This window comes from Bos javanicus, chromosome 19 (genome assembly GCF_032452875.1).
Source record: "Bos javanicus breed banteng chromosome 19, ARS-OSU_banteng_1.0, whole genome shotgun sequence".
Lineage (NCBI taxonomy): Eukaryota > Metazoa > Chordata > Mammalia > Artiodactyla > Bovidae > Bos > Bos javanicus.
The window spans coordinates 53,350,219-53,366,435 of NC_083886.1; the positions used below are offsets into that span (position 1 = coordinate 53,350,219).

General features: G+C 41.7%; 1 protein-coding gene across 2 annotated transcripts in view; it reads right to left on the minus strand.

Moving 5' to 3' along the window:
- Nucleotides 1–16,217, minus strand: part of RPTOR (regulatory associated protein of MTOR complex 1) — a 323,215-nt gene that overhangs the window by 168,844 nt on the left and 138,154 nt on the right. For both annotated transcript variants that reach the window (XM_061392613.1, XM_061392614.1), the window contains exon 5: nt 3,166–3,312. In XM_061392613.1, the coding sequence (XP_061248597.1) occupies nt 3,166–3,312 (147 nt within the window). The remainder of the gene's footprint in view (nt 1–3,165; nt 3,313–16,217) is intronic.

Consider the following 16,217-nt stretch of genomic DNA (forward strand, 5'->3'; position numbering starts at 1 on the left):
GTGACTGCAGCCATGGAATTAAAAGACACTTACTCCTTGGAAGGAAAGTTATGACCAACCTAGATAGCATATTCAAAAGCAGAGACATTACTTCGCCAAAAAAGGTTAGTCTAGTCAAGGCTACGGTTTTTCCTGTGGTCATGTATGGATGTGAGAGTTGGACTGTGAAGAAGGCTGAGCGCTGAAGAATTGATGCTTTTGAAGTGTGGTGTTGGAGAAGACTCTTGAGAGTCCCTTGGACTGCAAGGAGATCCAACCAGTCCATTCTGAAGGAGATCAGCCCTGGGATTTCTTTGGAAGGAATGATGCTAAAGCTGAAACTCCAGTACTTTGGCCACCTCATGTGAAGAGTTGACTCATTGGAAAAGACTCTGATGCTGGGAGGGATTGGGGGCAAGAGGAGAAGGGGACGACAGAGGATGAGATGGCTAGATGGCGTCACTGACTCGATGGACGTTGAGTCTCAGTGAACTCCGGGAGTTGGTGATGGACAGGGAGGCCTGGCGTGCTGCGATTCATGGGGTCACAAAGAGTTGGACACGACTGAGTGACTGATCTGATCTGATCTGCTCTGAGTATAAGCGTATTATTTTCATTTATAGAGACACTCATAGAGGAACTAGAAATGTAAACAGTTCAAATAGGTTCCCTATAATAGCAGAGTCTTGGCCAAGGAGGGGTGAGGCCAGGGACTACTTCATTCACCATAAACCCTCAGTATTATTTAATTTTTAATATCATGGCATATACTAATTTAGTAAAAATAAAAACATGTATCTTAAAAAAAGAAACACTGAAAGCAAAGAAAACTGAAGCAATATGCAAAGCAATATGACACAATGAAAAATGCAGAGAACGTGACTGAGTGACAGGCACTTTCCTGGCTCTGAGGAAGTCTCTATTGTGTGCAGTAATTTATTCTGTGCTTTCACAGAGGCGTCTGCTGCTTCACCCGCAGTTTTCCTTTGAGATGGAAGTCCACAATAAGTAAACCTCCTGCTCCCAGCACAAGCACTGTGCTCTGGAACGTGAAAGCTGGTAATCATCTCTTAAAATTTATGTCACTCATATTTGTTGTTAATGTTTACTACTTGGAGGCTTTCTGGTCCAGGTAACTATTTTCTTTCATTATATTTAATCATTTTTACCCTCTTTATTTTTAAAACTCTGGCACAAACCATTTTACCCGCCAACTTCTTTCAGTTTCATGTCATCAGCTACCCAATAAAAGTGTTCAAATGTATCATAAATTTACAAGGAATCTGGCCAACTGGAGACAGGCAAAGAATTTTTTAAAAGAATAAACCTAAGAGGCCACACAGGATTGTGGTTTCTACAGCAGATTAAAAAAAAAAAAATGACTAACATGAACATTAAGATATTAGCTGGGAGCCAATTTTATCATTTTAATTTCCGCTCTTTATGCAAGAGACCGGCTGAACAATAGCCAATAATAGTAAGTGTAATGGAAAACCGAAAGACTTATCTACACTGTAATTAAGAAAAGAATGAAGATTAAAGTTGGAGCTAATTATAAAACATATGGTATAACTTTGCATTGCCGTCTATTTGCCACTTCAGATAACGTATTTTTCATTTACTCTCCTCCATGAGGGATTAGTCAATTAAACATTTCACTCCCTCCCCCTAAAAAGAAAAAGATGGATGGAAAACTTTTTTTGTCACACTCAATGAAATGAACAGTTTCTCGGGCTGATTAATCCTTGGCAACATACAGAGAACACATACAGAACCAAGAGAGCAGATACACCAAGTGCTAGAGCATAAACATTTAGTTTCATGCCTGAGAGGGAAATGCTTGCCTTCTGCTGAGAGGGTGGGAGAGGGGCTGTATTTAGCATGTTTTAATTATCAAAGGATGATGTACTGGTCTTTACTTAACCACCCTGAAGCTCAAAAATTGGGAATAAATATCCGGCCAGATTCTGTGGCATTTTTATTTACATATTTTAAATTAAAAAAAAATTTTTTTTGCAATATTTATTACTTGATGTGAGGAAAAGCAATTACCTCTTGGTGTTTTTGAGTTTTTAGCACTTGTAACATAACCTATCCCTTGGGTAAACAGAGATGGCATGCCTAAATGCAAGGTAAAAATTTAATGCTAAAAACTTGATCTTTCCCTTCCCTTATTCTAGAATGCAAATGATAATATTACTAAAGACAACAACAATAATAACAACTGGTGGCGCTGGGTTCCATTTTCAAGAATAAAGGGCAATTTAACAGTCACTCTGACGCAAAGTTCTGCATAAGGTAATTTATAAAATATTTATAAATTAACTGTATGACATGTTAAATTCTACCAAGTAGAACTTCAAATTTTATTCCTGATGCTTTCAGCAATATCCTCAGATGAAATGCAAAAAACATAACAATACATTAAAATTGGATAGGCCCAAAAGGGCTTGAGGAAACATGTTCTCGGGACCATTTCTGTTCTGAATTGAGAATTTCCTGCACAGCAACCAGTTGGAATTCATGACCCCCTGGAGGCTGCAGGATACTTTATTCTCACTCTTGTGCAGGCCACAGGATGGAGGCCTCTTAATTGAAACTGCCTCTTCAATTTCTCTTTAGAACTCACTGTTTAATTCAAACATCAAATATTAATTAAAACAACCAAGTAAAACAGCTCTTCACAATCAGAGCACTACACTGGCTCTCCAGTTCTTTAAACAGAAGCCACCAATGGCAGCTATTTTGGTTTGTTTTCTGTATTTAGCCTAGTAGGGTTTTTTTCTCCCCCCAGCACCAAAGATGAAAAAAAAAAAAAAGAGCAATAACAAAGACGAGAGTGGAGCTGAAGACCGTGCCCAGACACAGGCCCATTTCTCTGAAAATAAATGTGTCTGCTTTATTTTCACATTTATCTCGGAGGCAGAGCCCACTGGAGCACAAATCAACTCTATTAATGTTATCACTTAATTAAAATTTGTATTAAAAATGATGCTGGGTAAAGCAAAACACAAAATAAGACCAAGAGCTTGTCTGGAGTCCCTCCCAAGTTCTTTGTCATGGACCCCACCACCTTACTCTGAGCACTCTGAGCACCACAGACAGCTCACCGCACCTGAGAAAATAAAACCACTGAGGGGCTGACCTTCACCCCCAACTCCCACCCCAGGGTGCCCGGGGCCTCACCTCCAGCTCCTGCTCCCTCTGCAGGGCGAACTGCTTGAAGGACTTGACAATGAGGCCAGCATTGGAGCAGTCGTAGACGAATATGGAGGGGCTACCCATCCACGTCTGCAGGTCGTATATAGACAGAGGGATGTACTGAGTGTAGTTCTGGAAGAGAAAACAGTGCATGTTTGTGACTCACACCTGGAGAACTCTGCCTGCCCACCAGGACCTGCACCTCCACGAGGGTCCCAAGCATGGGACTTGCTGCATATGATGTTCTGCACACTGTAGTTCTCCCCACCATCTGCCCGTTTCAATCATAAAGAGGCGGGCAGTGGTCACAGTTCAACCCCGGCTGGAGCTCCTCTCGTCCTCTGTTCGGCTCTCTCCTCTCCTCCCCTTGGGAGCACGCTCACTGCACTGAGGGATCTCCTTCCACATGTCGCATCACGGCGCCTTCATACCCACCCTTCCTCTGCCACCCATCTGCAGTCAAACCACAGCCTTCTCTATAAAGCCCAAGGCTCTGTATGCTACTCTGTTCCTGTTCACCATCTACTCCAAAGCTTCTCCAGGCTTATATAACAGAACCCACTCCTCACTTACAAAGTCAGCTCGGAAGAATTGACTAGGTCCTCAAATGTGCAGGGTTTCCCTGCAGTCCCTTCATTTCAGTCCTACCCGTAAGCGCTTTATCCTCTAGATGATTTAAATCACACTGAAGGTGTACAAGTGGATTTGGCCCCATAAACTTTTTTCAAATCACAGAACAGTAACATAATAACATGAAATCTGCTAAGTGAAATATTTTTCTGGACATGCTGTACTCTTCAGTACTTGAAACCACTCCAGCAATTACTGGTAAACATAGAAAGGAATGGCCCTCATCTCAGCAGAGAAATTATTAAAAATCCACACTCAAAAGTAACATTTTTAAGCAATTCTTCTGCATAGAACACCCCACTTATTTACCGTTCCTCGGGCACTAATGGTTTAAGTGGTGAAACTCCGGCAGAAATCAATTCTGTGCACTTACAGGAAAGGTGACGGTGTTCCCTCAAGGCTGAGCCACAAACACTGCCTCTGGTATTGCCAAGAGGATCATTTCTAATGCAATAGAGAAAACAGGCAGAAGACTGGAAGACCAAACCAGGCCTGGAGAAGACTGCCATCAAGGTGATGGCAAAAGCCTTCTTGTTAAGCACACTCGTCACCAGCTGCAAGTCCCATCCCAGACAGGGGAGGACGTGCCGGCAGCACAGGGGTGGTGGGGGTGCAGGCATCTTCAGCACAAAGGGACCACCCTCTGCTCATGCCATGCCACTTCACCCTGCAAAATGCAGTCACCTGGTGTCTTGCTCACTGTCACTGCAGAAGGTTAAAGAACACTTGGATATGCTCTCTCTAAATAAACTCTCACGGAAGAGTTCTAAAGAAAGCAGTTCTTCCTAATGAACCTATAAATGCGGCACCCAATCAAAATACCAGCAGGGGTTTCCCGTAAAGGAATTTGACAAGAGATTCTAAAGTTAGTGCTGAAGAGACATTTATAAGAATACCCCCTCAAAAACTGTGAAGAAAGAATAACCAGTGGGGACTCATGCTGGCAGATATTAAATACATTATAAATCTCTATTGTAATTACAGGATGCTATCAGGAAAGGAGAGACAAACAAATAAAACAGGAGGGAAAGCCCAGAAATAGACCCACAAATATAACTGTAACGGCGGTGGCATATCACCCCAGTGAAGAAAGAATGAACAATTCAACAAGTGATTCTGTAAAATCTAACTGAGCATTCAATACTGCCATCTGAGATTTCACACACAAAATAATCAGGACAGATTTTAAAAATAAATAAAAAGCAGAATAACAGATTTAAAAATTTGTTTTGGTGTAAGAAAGACCCTCTTAAACATACGAAAGAAAAAAAAATGTAACAGCATAAAAATTAAATAATTCTGGTAAAAGTGCATATCAATGACAAGCAATTGAAGAGTGAAGTAGGTACAACGTATGTGACATAGGGTCTGTATTGAGGATATGTGTATATACAAGCTTGTGCTGCAAATCAACAAAGGCTAAACAACATACAACAGGCAAAAGCTGCACACAGGCAATTCACAGAAGAAACATGATGATCAACAATTATGAATGTTTCACTCTCTCGATTAATCACGGAAATGTGAATTACAATGAGAATCATCCATCTATCTACCTTTCTTCATCCAGCAAACTGGAAAAAAATATAACAGATGAATAAAGCCCTATGTTGACAAGGATGTTCAACAGGGCGCCAGCTCATCATTGCTGTGAGTATAAATTTAGGAAGATTTTTTGGGAAGGCAATTTGGGTGGTTCTTAAAATTTTTTAATGTACATGCCTTTGACTTCTAGGTGTCCATCTTATAGAAATACTTGCATTTGTATGTACAGGGATCTCTGATACTTTCACTGGTAAAATCCTGTAAGCTGTCTACATGCTACTGTGGAAAAGACTGCCAGTCTACAACCTATTTTTTACCCTCTTCATCATCAACGCAAGTTTAGCTGAGCACTGTTCCCAGTTTCCTTTGCAGCTAAGTCTGATCTTGCAGCCCAAATCTGACCTATGGGACATGATCAGAAATGTGTCCAAATTATAAGTGCTGCCCTAATGCTCACCCCTTCCTCTTTCCCTTCCCGGGAAAAAAACGCAAACATGGCAGGCCATCCACCTTTGACTGTACAGGAGGACTGGAGAGTTGTGTGATGGAAGGACTTGGGCTCGGTGTCATGAGACAATACCGCAGCAGGCCCAGATGGCCCAGAGGAACCGTCACAGACAACCCTGGATCCTAATATATCCAATATGAAGGATCATTAAGCAAAAGGGGCCCATACTATGGAACACCATGCAAGGTTATTTATAGGCACTGACATGGAGAGATGTCAGAGGCTTGTAATGATTTTTAAAATGCAAGTATTAGAACCTCATATATAATATGATCCCATTTTGTGTGTAAAGCACCACATCCCCAGCACGTAACTTGAATGAAATAAGAACTCAGCAGGCATGTGCTAAGGGGAAGGTCCTATAAATGGTGCTGAAAGAACATGGAACGGCTAAGGGCTGTTTTCTCTGACCTGGGAGATGACAGGGGAGTGGGGGCTGGTAAGAAAGTGTCACATCTATTCCTTTTAAGACCTCTTTTCTCTTGGAACATTTTAGAATAGAAATTACTTGTATTTTTTAAAAGACAAAATGTACATAACTACTAAAAGGGAGGAAAAGGGTAAGCTCTGGGGTTCACTATAATGTACGTTCATTGTGTTTCATAACCAGCAGGTATCACATGTTATCTGTACAAGTAAAAAGGCTTCAGCTAAGCCACACTGGACAGAGCAGACATGAGTCAGTGCCTCCCTGGACAAAGCAGGAACAGCAATCCTCTCCAGCCCTCTCCTCAGCAGCCTCCCTCCCTTGCTGACATGCAGGTCCCACTGCTATGGGGGGGTGGGGGGCGTGGGTTGGTGGGGTGTTGAAAATGAACCTGTTAAGTGTGCAGGAACACCCCTACACTGATAGGAGAAAGGATTTTAGCACCAGCCTAGGAAACTATCGCATTTTTATATACCAGCCACACTCTGCTGTTTATCTGCTTCCCACAAGGTTCTAGCTCAGTGACAAGTGGCCACAAACGGCTGGGGCAGTTCTGACCCCCTTCCTGCCACCCCTTCATCCCCATGACTGTCGGGAAAGGGTGATGCTGTCATCTTTGCTGCCTTCTAGGTGCAGCCCCACAAGACCCAAAGATAGGGAAGAAGCACTAAATAAAATATATTTTAACACATTAAGTTCTGAAGTCTGGCCTTTGTAACTGAAATATAATTTTTATATTTCCCCAAAATCAAAAGTTACTTTTTAAATTTCTGAGATACAAATGTAATTAATGGTGATTCATTAAAATAATGAAGCACTAATCCATCAGGAAACGTGTTAAGCATTTTCCCTTCCATTCCCTGTGCCTCTGGCTGCCCCTGAAATGGTTCAAGCGGAGTTGTCAGCCACTGAGCCCCACTGGAGGGCAGAACTGCCTCCATTCTCTAATGCTTGTCCAAGGGACAGCATGCAAGGAGATTTCAGAATTGGTTTTCAGCCTCACGATTTTTAGTTGTGAGAGGGGCTGGCACCCTAGGCTGTCCACAGGGACGCTTAGCCACAGAGAATGGCTTGGACCCATTCCTCCACACAGATGGGCTGCGTGGTGGGTGCAGCCTGTGGAATGCCAGTTGAGGATAAAGGGCCTTTGTAGCTGAGGTGGAGGCACCCCAGCCCTGTGGGCGTTTGGGGCTGGTCACTCGGTGTGGGGCCCAAACCACACCCATACCCAAGCAGGCGCTGCCACGCTTGGCAGCATCCCTGGCCTCAACCCACTACCTTCTAACAACACTTACCCCTCTCTGCCAGTCGTGACAACCAAAAGGTTTCTGGCGGCGGTGGTGATGGTTTAGCTGCTAAGTTGTGTCCAACTTCTGTGACCCATGGACTGTAGCCCATCAGGCTCTTCCATCCATGGGATTTCCCAGGCAAGAATACTGGAGTGAGTTGTCATTTCCTTCTCCAGGGAATCTTTCCAACCCAGGGATCAAACCCACTTCTCCTGAATTGCAGGGGGGTTCTTTACCGCTGAGCCACCAAGGAAGCCACCAAAAGATCTCTGGACATTTAAATGTGCTCCTGAGAGGGAGGAAAGCCTCCTTGATGAGAACCTCTGCCTTTGAGGAGAGAGAATTTCATTTAAAGCAGGAGCTGTATTCTGCAGTTTACTAAGCCTGTAAAACTTGGAAGTCTGTGTCCCTGGAGGGATACAAAATCAACTCTATTAAACTGCATGGAGGAAAGTGGCCTTTGAGAACTAATCCTTATTAGAACTTGAGCAGGTGGATCTCATTTCCCATCTCGGAAGGATCCTGGGGAGTCTGTCAAGCTTCAGCCAGAATCACGGTTTTACAAACCTGCAAAGGGCAGCCAGCAGGATGCTGGCTGCAGCGAGTGAGCGGAGGACAGAATCAACATTCAAAGTGCAACTATTTCTATCCCGTGCAATATCCCCATGTCTTTTAGGCTGAACCAACCTACACAAGCTGGAGAAGTCAAAGTTTCCCGCACCGAAGGCCACCTGGAACACTCCAGGGCCTTTCAGGCATTGGTTTGGTTTCTCCCCCACCAAAAACTACAAGTACAGAGAATTCCTAATCAAAGCATCTCTCCTTTTTCTTGAAAAAAACATATCCAAGGCCATGTTTTCATTGCAAACAAAGAAAAAGAAATAGGTTTTAGATAATTTATTCATTACACTCCATTTTAGCTGTCAGGTTATATTAAACATAAAAAAAAAAAAAAAAAAAAAAGCCGCATGCTTCATCGGACTGTCATCACAGCTGAGTCAACCACAGAGGCGGCGAGCACCGAGCCCCCGGACAGGAGCTGGGAGGAGGTGCACTTTGTTCTCCAGGTAAAGCCAGTGGCTCTCTATCTCTGAGCAGATTCTAAGTTCAGACAGCCCCTAACTCCCAATGGTTCAACTCATGAGTTTTTGACTTCACAATGGGGCAAAGTGACATCCAGGCAGTAGAAACTATACTTTGAATGTCGATTTTTTTCTGGGCTAGTGACATGCAGTCCTTGATGCTGGGCAGCAGCAGTGAGCACACCTCCCAATTAGCCCACAATCAGGAGGGTGAACAACCTATACACTTACAATTATCCAGGACACAAACAACCCTTCTGTTGGCTGATGGACTCTTTATCACTGAGTCACCTGGGAAGCCCTAGGTTAGGTGCAGCAAATGCATTTTCAGCTTTTGGTATTTCCAAGTATGGTGGGCTTATGGGACATAACCCCACTCTAATGCTGAGGAAGGTCTGTACATCTGTTAAAGAACTCAAAATATGAGTCAGAAGTCTCAGCCAGAGTAAAATGGCATCCTCCTAAGGGTTTTCTGGTGAAGTCCCCAAGGGTGCATGTTTCCTCTGACCTCACAGACAGGAAGCACAGGCGCATCCAGATGTGTCACCCTGGCTTTCTCTGGATGGTAAAGGCATCTGCATGTGGCTATTCTCCAAGGACAGCAGGGGAGCATGGGTTAGCAGAAGATTCGTCTGCCTTCTGAAGGAACCAGCAACGGAGGTGATGGCCCAGAGATGTTAGGTATGGGGTAGTGTTACTTGTGAATCAAAACACTCCAGGGTTTAAGTCACAAGCAAACTCCTTAAAACCCTTAAGGCTGAAGTTTATTGGTTTTGTTGATACTTTCTCTGCCTTTCCTTTATTGTTGTTTAGTCACCAAGTTATGTCCGACTCTTTTCAACCCCATGGACTAAAGCCTACCAGGCTAGTCTGTCCGTGGGATTTCCCAGGCAAAAATATTGGAGTGGGTTGCCATTTCCTTCTCCAGGGGATCTTCCTGACCCAGGGATTGAACCTGCATCTCCTGCATTGGCAGGTGGAATCTTAACCACTAAGCCACCAGGAAAGCCCTCTTTCCTTTATTACAGCTCAATAATTGTTTACCCTACGAGTAATTTTAAATAAATGTTATTTAAATAATAGAATGTATTGGTTTGGAACAACTGCACGCCACTATCAAATAGATATCTCTTATTCTGGTTTAGTATATAGTTCATTACTGAGTCTGTTGAAAAATGAATCATAAAGGTTTTTAAATGTGCTATTATCAAAAGGATGTATTTGTGATTTTTTAGAATCAATATTTGTGCCAGACCACATTTAACATTTTTTACAATTGTTACTTTATCAAAACTGAGAGTATAGCAGTCCCCCTCCTTGAAAAAAGTGGGTAATTTTACTGTAAACTTGGTCTTTCTAGCATCTTTGTTTATGCTTGCAATGGCTGAAGACCATCCGAAAAAATTCTATTTCTTCAGGAGAAGAGTTAGCAAACTTTGGACGATCTCTTTATAAGAACTTTAAAGTTTTTTTTTTTAAATACTATTTTCTTGATGCTGAGATGTAAAACTTTAGACCATATCTTAATTGATTTCTCAGATATTCTATGTTTGAAAACCAGATTTATGGAGGAAGAGTTCTCAAGTGAGTGTGCATCAGAATGGCCTAGAGGGTTCGTTAAAATACAGATCTCTGGGTCCCTCCCTGGAATAGGCTTCTCTAAGTCTTCAGTAGGTTGTGATAATTTGCATGTATCATAAATTCCAAGAATATCACTGCTACCATATTTTAAGAACCCCTGGTGCAGACAGTGCAAATGCTGGGGCAGAGGACATTCACTTTCCAGTTTGAGTGTCACCTGTTCTTCCTATGGATCATGGAGAACACTTGCTTTTTTCCATCCATGATTTAACATTTTACATGTAATGATCAGGATACACTTTGCTGATGATACTTATATAAAAATATCCATTCATCCATGAGTTGAATGTAACACACATGTTCTTACATGTAACACATGTAAGAAGTGTTTTTTTTTAATATAAATTTATTTAATTGGAGGTTAATTACTTTACAATATTGTAACTACGAATTCAATTTCGTTGATTGATCTAGGGCTATTCAGATTTTCGACCTCATTTTGGGTCACTTTTGGAAAGCTGTATTTTAAAAGGCATTTTCCATCTAAGTTGTTAAATGTACTGGTATAAAATTATTAACAATCTCTTATCTTTTCAATGTCTATAGAATATGTGGTGACATCTTTCATTCCTAAATGTTGTCTTTTCTCTTTTTTTTCTTGCTACCTAGACTTGTTAATTTACAGACGTTTTCCAAAAACCAAACTTTAGCTCTTTTAACCTTCTGTACAACCTGGTCTCTGTTTTACTGATTTGTGCCCTTGATTATTTGTGCCCTTCTACTTCCTTTGAGTTTAGATTGCTCAACATTTTCCAGTTTCTTAAGGTAGACATTTATATTTTTAAGTCTTTCTTTCTTTCTGTATAAGAATTTAATAAGGCTATACATTTTTATATAAGCACTGCTATAGCTGTATCCCACAAGTTTTGACAAGTCATCTTTTCATTACTGTTTAGTCTGAAGTATTTTCATTGTCCCCTGTCATACCTTTTTTGATACATATATTATTTAATTTCAAAATACTGGAGGATTTTCCAGGTAGCATACAATTTCAGATTCTGTGGTCAAGGAATAGACTCTGTATGATTTCAACCCTTCAAACTTTATTGAGACATTTATTTCTGTAAGGCGGAACAGGCCTTTCTCATGTTCTATGGGCATTGGGTGTAGGGTTCTGGTAAGTGAGTCAGAGCAATTGATGGTCTTTTAAGTGATTTTTTTTTTTTTAATTAGAAAAATATACCATGTCTGGAGTTTTCTTTGTGAGAAAGTTTTTAATTATCAATTTTAACATTGGTTTTAACCTATCAATTACTGCCAGACTGTTACTCAAATACTGGATATGTTTCTTTCTCTAACTGGTCCTGACAATCTTGCTTTATGTGTCTTAAATTCTATTAGCCATCTATGCATTCAGGATAGGTATAGCTTCCTGATGACCTGACTTGTCTTGTACAATGTCTCTTTTCATCTCTGGCAAAACTCCTTGTCTCAAAGTCTATTTTCTCATTAGTAATACAGCCACTTTGGCTCTTTTTCAGCTAGTCTTTCGTGATACACCTTATTACATTCAAGCACCTCTCAGGACTTCCTTGGTGGTCAGTCCAGTGGCTAAGACTCTGAGCTCCCAATTGCAGGGGTTGTGGGTTCAACCCCTGGGGAGGGAACTAGATCCCACATGTTACAACCAAGAGTTCACAAGCTGCAAATAAAAAGAGCCTGCATCTGCAACAAAGATCGAAGATCCAATGTGCCACAACTAAGACCTGGTGCAACCAAAATAAATAAATGTAAATATTAAAAAAAGAAATAAAGTGCATCCCTTGCTGACAGCAGAAAGTGTGATCTTGCTTTTTTATTCAGTGCGACATAAACTTATAAAACACAAAGAATGAGGGACGTTCTAGAGGATAACTGGTCTGCACTCCAAAAGTCAATGTCCACTGTTCAGAAAATGGAAATACAAGTCACAGAATGGGAAGGACTCTTTTAAAGATGAATATCTGATAAAGGACTTGTACCCAAATGTAAAAGGAACTCTTAAACTGAGTGAGAAAACAAATAGTCCTATTAATTGATAAAAGTGGGCAAAAGATATGGAAACCCCACCAAAGAAAATATACAGATGGCAGCCAAGCATATGAAAAGATGCTCAACATCCTATGTCATTAAGGAACTGCAAATTAAAAGGAGATAACCACGATGCACCTAATTAGAATGGCTAAAATCCAGAACACTGGCAACAACAAATGTCAAGGAGGATATGGAGCAATAGGAACTACCATTTATTGCTGGTGGGAATGCAAATGACGCAGCTACTTTGGAACAGGGTTTGCCAATTTCTTAGAACGCTAAACATAACAGCTAGTCTAGCAGTGGCTCTCTTAGGTATTTACCCAAATGAGAAGAAATCTTATGTCTATACAAAAATCCACACAAAAGTTTAGAACAGCATTATTTACAATTCCCCAAAACTGGAAGCAACCAGGATGTCTTTCACTAGTGGTACATCCAAATAATGGAATCTTTTTCAGTGGTAAACAGAAAATGAGCTCTCTAGCCGTGAAAAGACATGAAGGAAATTTGAATGTATACTCCTAATTGAAAAAAGCCAGTTTTAAAACACTACATTCTATATGCTTCTAACTATATGATATGCTAGAAAAGGTAAAACTATAAAGACAATATGATACAAATAACATATTTAACCCCTATATAAAACATATAATTGATCAAGACACACTAGGTTATCCCACAAAGGAAAGGTATATTTAATACTAGAAAATCATATATCTTCCAATGCATTTCAAGTTTAAAGGAGAAAAATCATACCATCATCTAACACATACATACAAAATGGCTTGGGGGGAAAAGCAACATCTATTGATGACTTGAAAAAATAAACTAGGAATAGAAGGGCATCTTTTAAAAAATATTTGTATAATGTTGTGTTCATTTCTACCATACAACAACACTGTGGTGGTTTAGTCACTAAGTTGTGTCTGACTCTTGGAACCCCATAGACTGCAGGCCGGGAGGCTCCTCTGTCCATGGGATTCTCCAGATTCTGCAGATTCTCCACTGCAAGAAAACTGCAGTGAGTTGCCATTTCCTTCTCCAGGGGATCAAACCCAGGTCTCCTGCATTGCAGGCAGATAATTTACCGAATGGCCTTATGAGGGAATCAGTCATAATTATACATGTACCCCCTCCGTCTTGAGTCTCCCTCCTTTCCCCCATCCCACCTCTCTAGGTCACCACAGAGCGCCAGACTGGGCACCCTGTGTGCTACAGCAACTCCTCATCCACTACCCACTTTACACACAGCGGTGTGTATGTCGATGCTGCTTTCTCCATTTGTCCCATTCACTCCCTCCCCCACTGTGTCCACAAGTCCATTCTTTACACCTGTGTCTCCACCGAGAAGGGCATCTTTTAATCTGATAAGGGTTTTTCTTATTTTTTATTCTTTTTACAAATATCTATAGTGAATATCATACAATGATGCAGAGGACGCACTCCTTTCCAAATGAGGAATGAGACAAGGACATGCAGTCACCATTCCACTCTCTGGGAGGTGCTGATAACACAGAAAGATACAAACAATAAACAGCAGGATTGGAAGGAAAGTAAACTGCTGTGATTTGCAAACCACATGGTAGTCTGTTTAGAAATTTTAAAATATGTACAAATCATTAGGATCAACGAGAGAACAGCAAATTAGAAAGAAAGAAAGTGAAGTCGCTCAGTTGTGTCCAACTCTGTGACCCCATGGACCATAGCCCACCAGGCTTCTCTGTCCATGGAATTTTCCAGGCAAGAATACTTGACTGGGTTGCCATTTCCTTCTCTGGGGGATCTTCCTGACTCGGGGATAGAACCCAGGTCTCCCACTGCAGGCAGACACTTTACCGTAAGCTAGTTAGCAAATTAGCAGACGTAAAAAAAATGTACAAAAAATCAACTGCTTTGCCACACACCATGGTAAAAACTCACAGAACATCATTTTTAAACATTTGTAACCACATGGCCAAGAGGAGCTACCCCTCGCCCGAGGTCAGGGGTGGTGGCCAAGAGGTGCTACCCTACGCCTGAGGTCAGGGACGGCAGCTGAGAGGAGCAACCCCATGTCCAAGGAGCGGTGGCTACGCAGGCGCAGGAGGGCCGAGAGGAGCTACTCCATGTTCAAGGTCAGGAGGGCAGCTGTGAGGACATACCCCTCATCCAAAGTAAGGAGGAGTGGCTGCGCTTTGCTGGAGCAGCCGAAAGGAGATAACCCACATCCAAGGTAAGAGAAACCCAAATGAAACAGTAGGTGTTGCGAGAGGCATTAGAGGGCAGATACACAAACCATAATCACAGAAAACTAGTTAATCTAATCACATGTACCACAGCCTTGTCTAACTCAATGAAACTAAGGCATGCCGTATGGGGCCACCGAAGACAGGCGGGTCATGGTGGAGACGTCTGACAGAATGTGCTCCACTGGAGAAGGGAATGGCAAACCACTTCAGTATTCTTGCCTTGAGAACCCCATGAACAGTATGAAAAGGCAAAATGATAGGATACTGAAAGAGGAACTCCCCAGGTCGGTAGGTGCCCAATATGCTATTGGAGATCAGTGGAGAAATAACTCCAGAAAGAATGAAGGGATGGAGCCAAAGCAAAGACAATACCCAGCTGTGGATGTGACTGGTGATAGAAGCAAGGTCTGATACTGTAAAGAGCAATATTGCATAGGAACCTGGAATATCAGGTCCATGAATCAAGGCAAATTGGAAGTGGTCAAACAGGAGATGGCAAGAGTGAACGTCGACATTCTAGGAATCAGAGAACTAAGTTTCCAAGGCAAACCATTCAATATCACAGTAATCCAAGTCTATGCCCCAACCAATAATGCTGAAGAAGCTGAAGTTGAATGGTTCTATGAAGACCTACAGACCTTTTGGAACTAACACCAAAAAAGATGTCATTTTCATTATAGGGGACTGGAATGCAAAAGTAGGAAGTCAAGAAACACCTGGGGTAACAGGCAAATTTGGCCTTGGAATACGAAATGAAGCAGGGCAAAGGCTAATAGACTTTTGCAAAGAGAACACACTGGTCATAACAAACACCCTCTTCCAACAACACAAGAGAAGACTCTACACGTGAACATCACCAGACGGGCAACACCGAAATCAGATTGATTATATTCTTTGCAGCCAAACATGGAGAAGCTCTATACAGTCAGCAAAAATAAGACTGGGAGCTGACTGTGGCTCACATCATGAACTCCTTACTGCCAAATTCAGACTTAAATTGAAGAAAGTAGGGAAAACCACTAGACCATTCAGGTATGACTTAAATCAAATCCCTTATGATCATACAGTGGAAGTGAGAAATAGATTTAAAGGACTAGATCTGATAGAGTTCCTGATGAACTATGGACGGAGGTTCGTGACATTGAACAGGAGACAGGGATCAAGACATCCCCATGGAAAAGAAATGCAAAAAAGCAAAATGGCTGTCTGGGGAGGCCTTACAAATAGCTGTGAAAAGAAGAGAAGTGAAAAGCAAGGGGGAAAAGGAAAGATATAAGCATCTGAATGCAGAGTTCCAAAGAATAGCAAGGAGAGATAAGAAAGCCTTCCTCGGTGATCAATGCAAAGAAATAGAGGAAAACAACAGAATGGGAAAGACTAGAGATCTCTTCAAGAAAATCAGTGATACCAAGGGAACATTTCATGCAAAGATGGGCTCGATAAAGGACAGAAATGGTATGGACCTAACAGAAGAAGAAGATATTAAAAAGAGGGGGCAAGAATACACAGAAGAACTGTACAAAAAAAGATCTTCACGACCCAGATAATCACGATGGTGTGATCACTCACCTAGAGCCAGACATCCTGGAATGTGAAGTCAAGTGGGCCTTAGAAAGCATCGCTACGAACAAAGCTAGTGGAGGTGATGGAATTCCAGTTGAGCTATTTCAA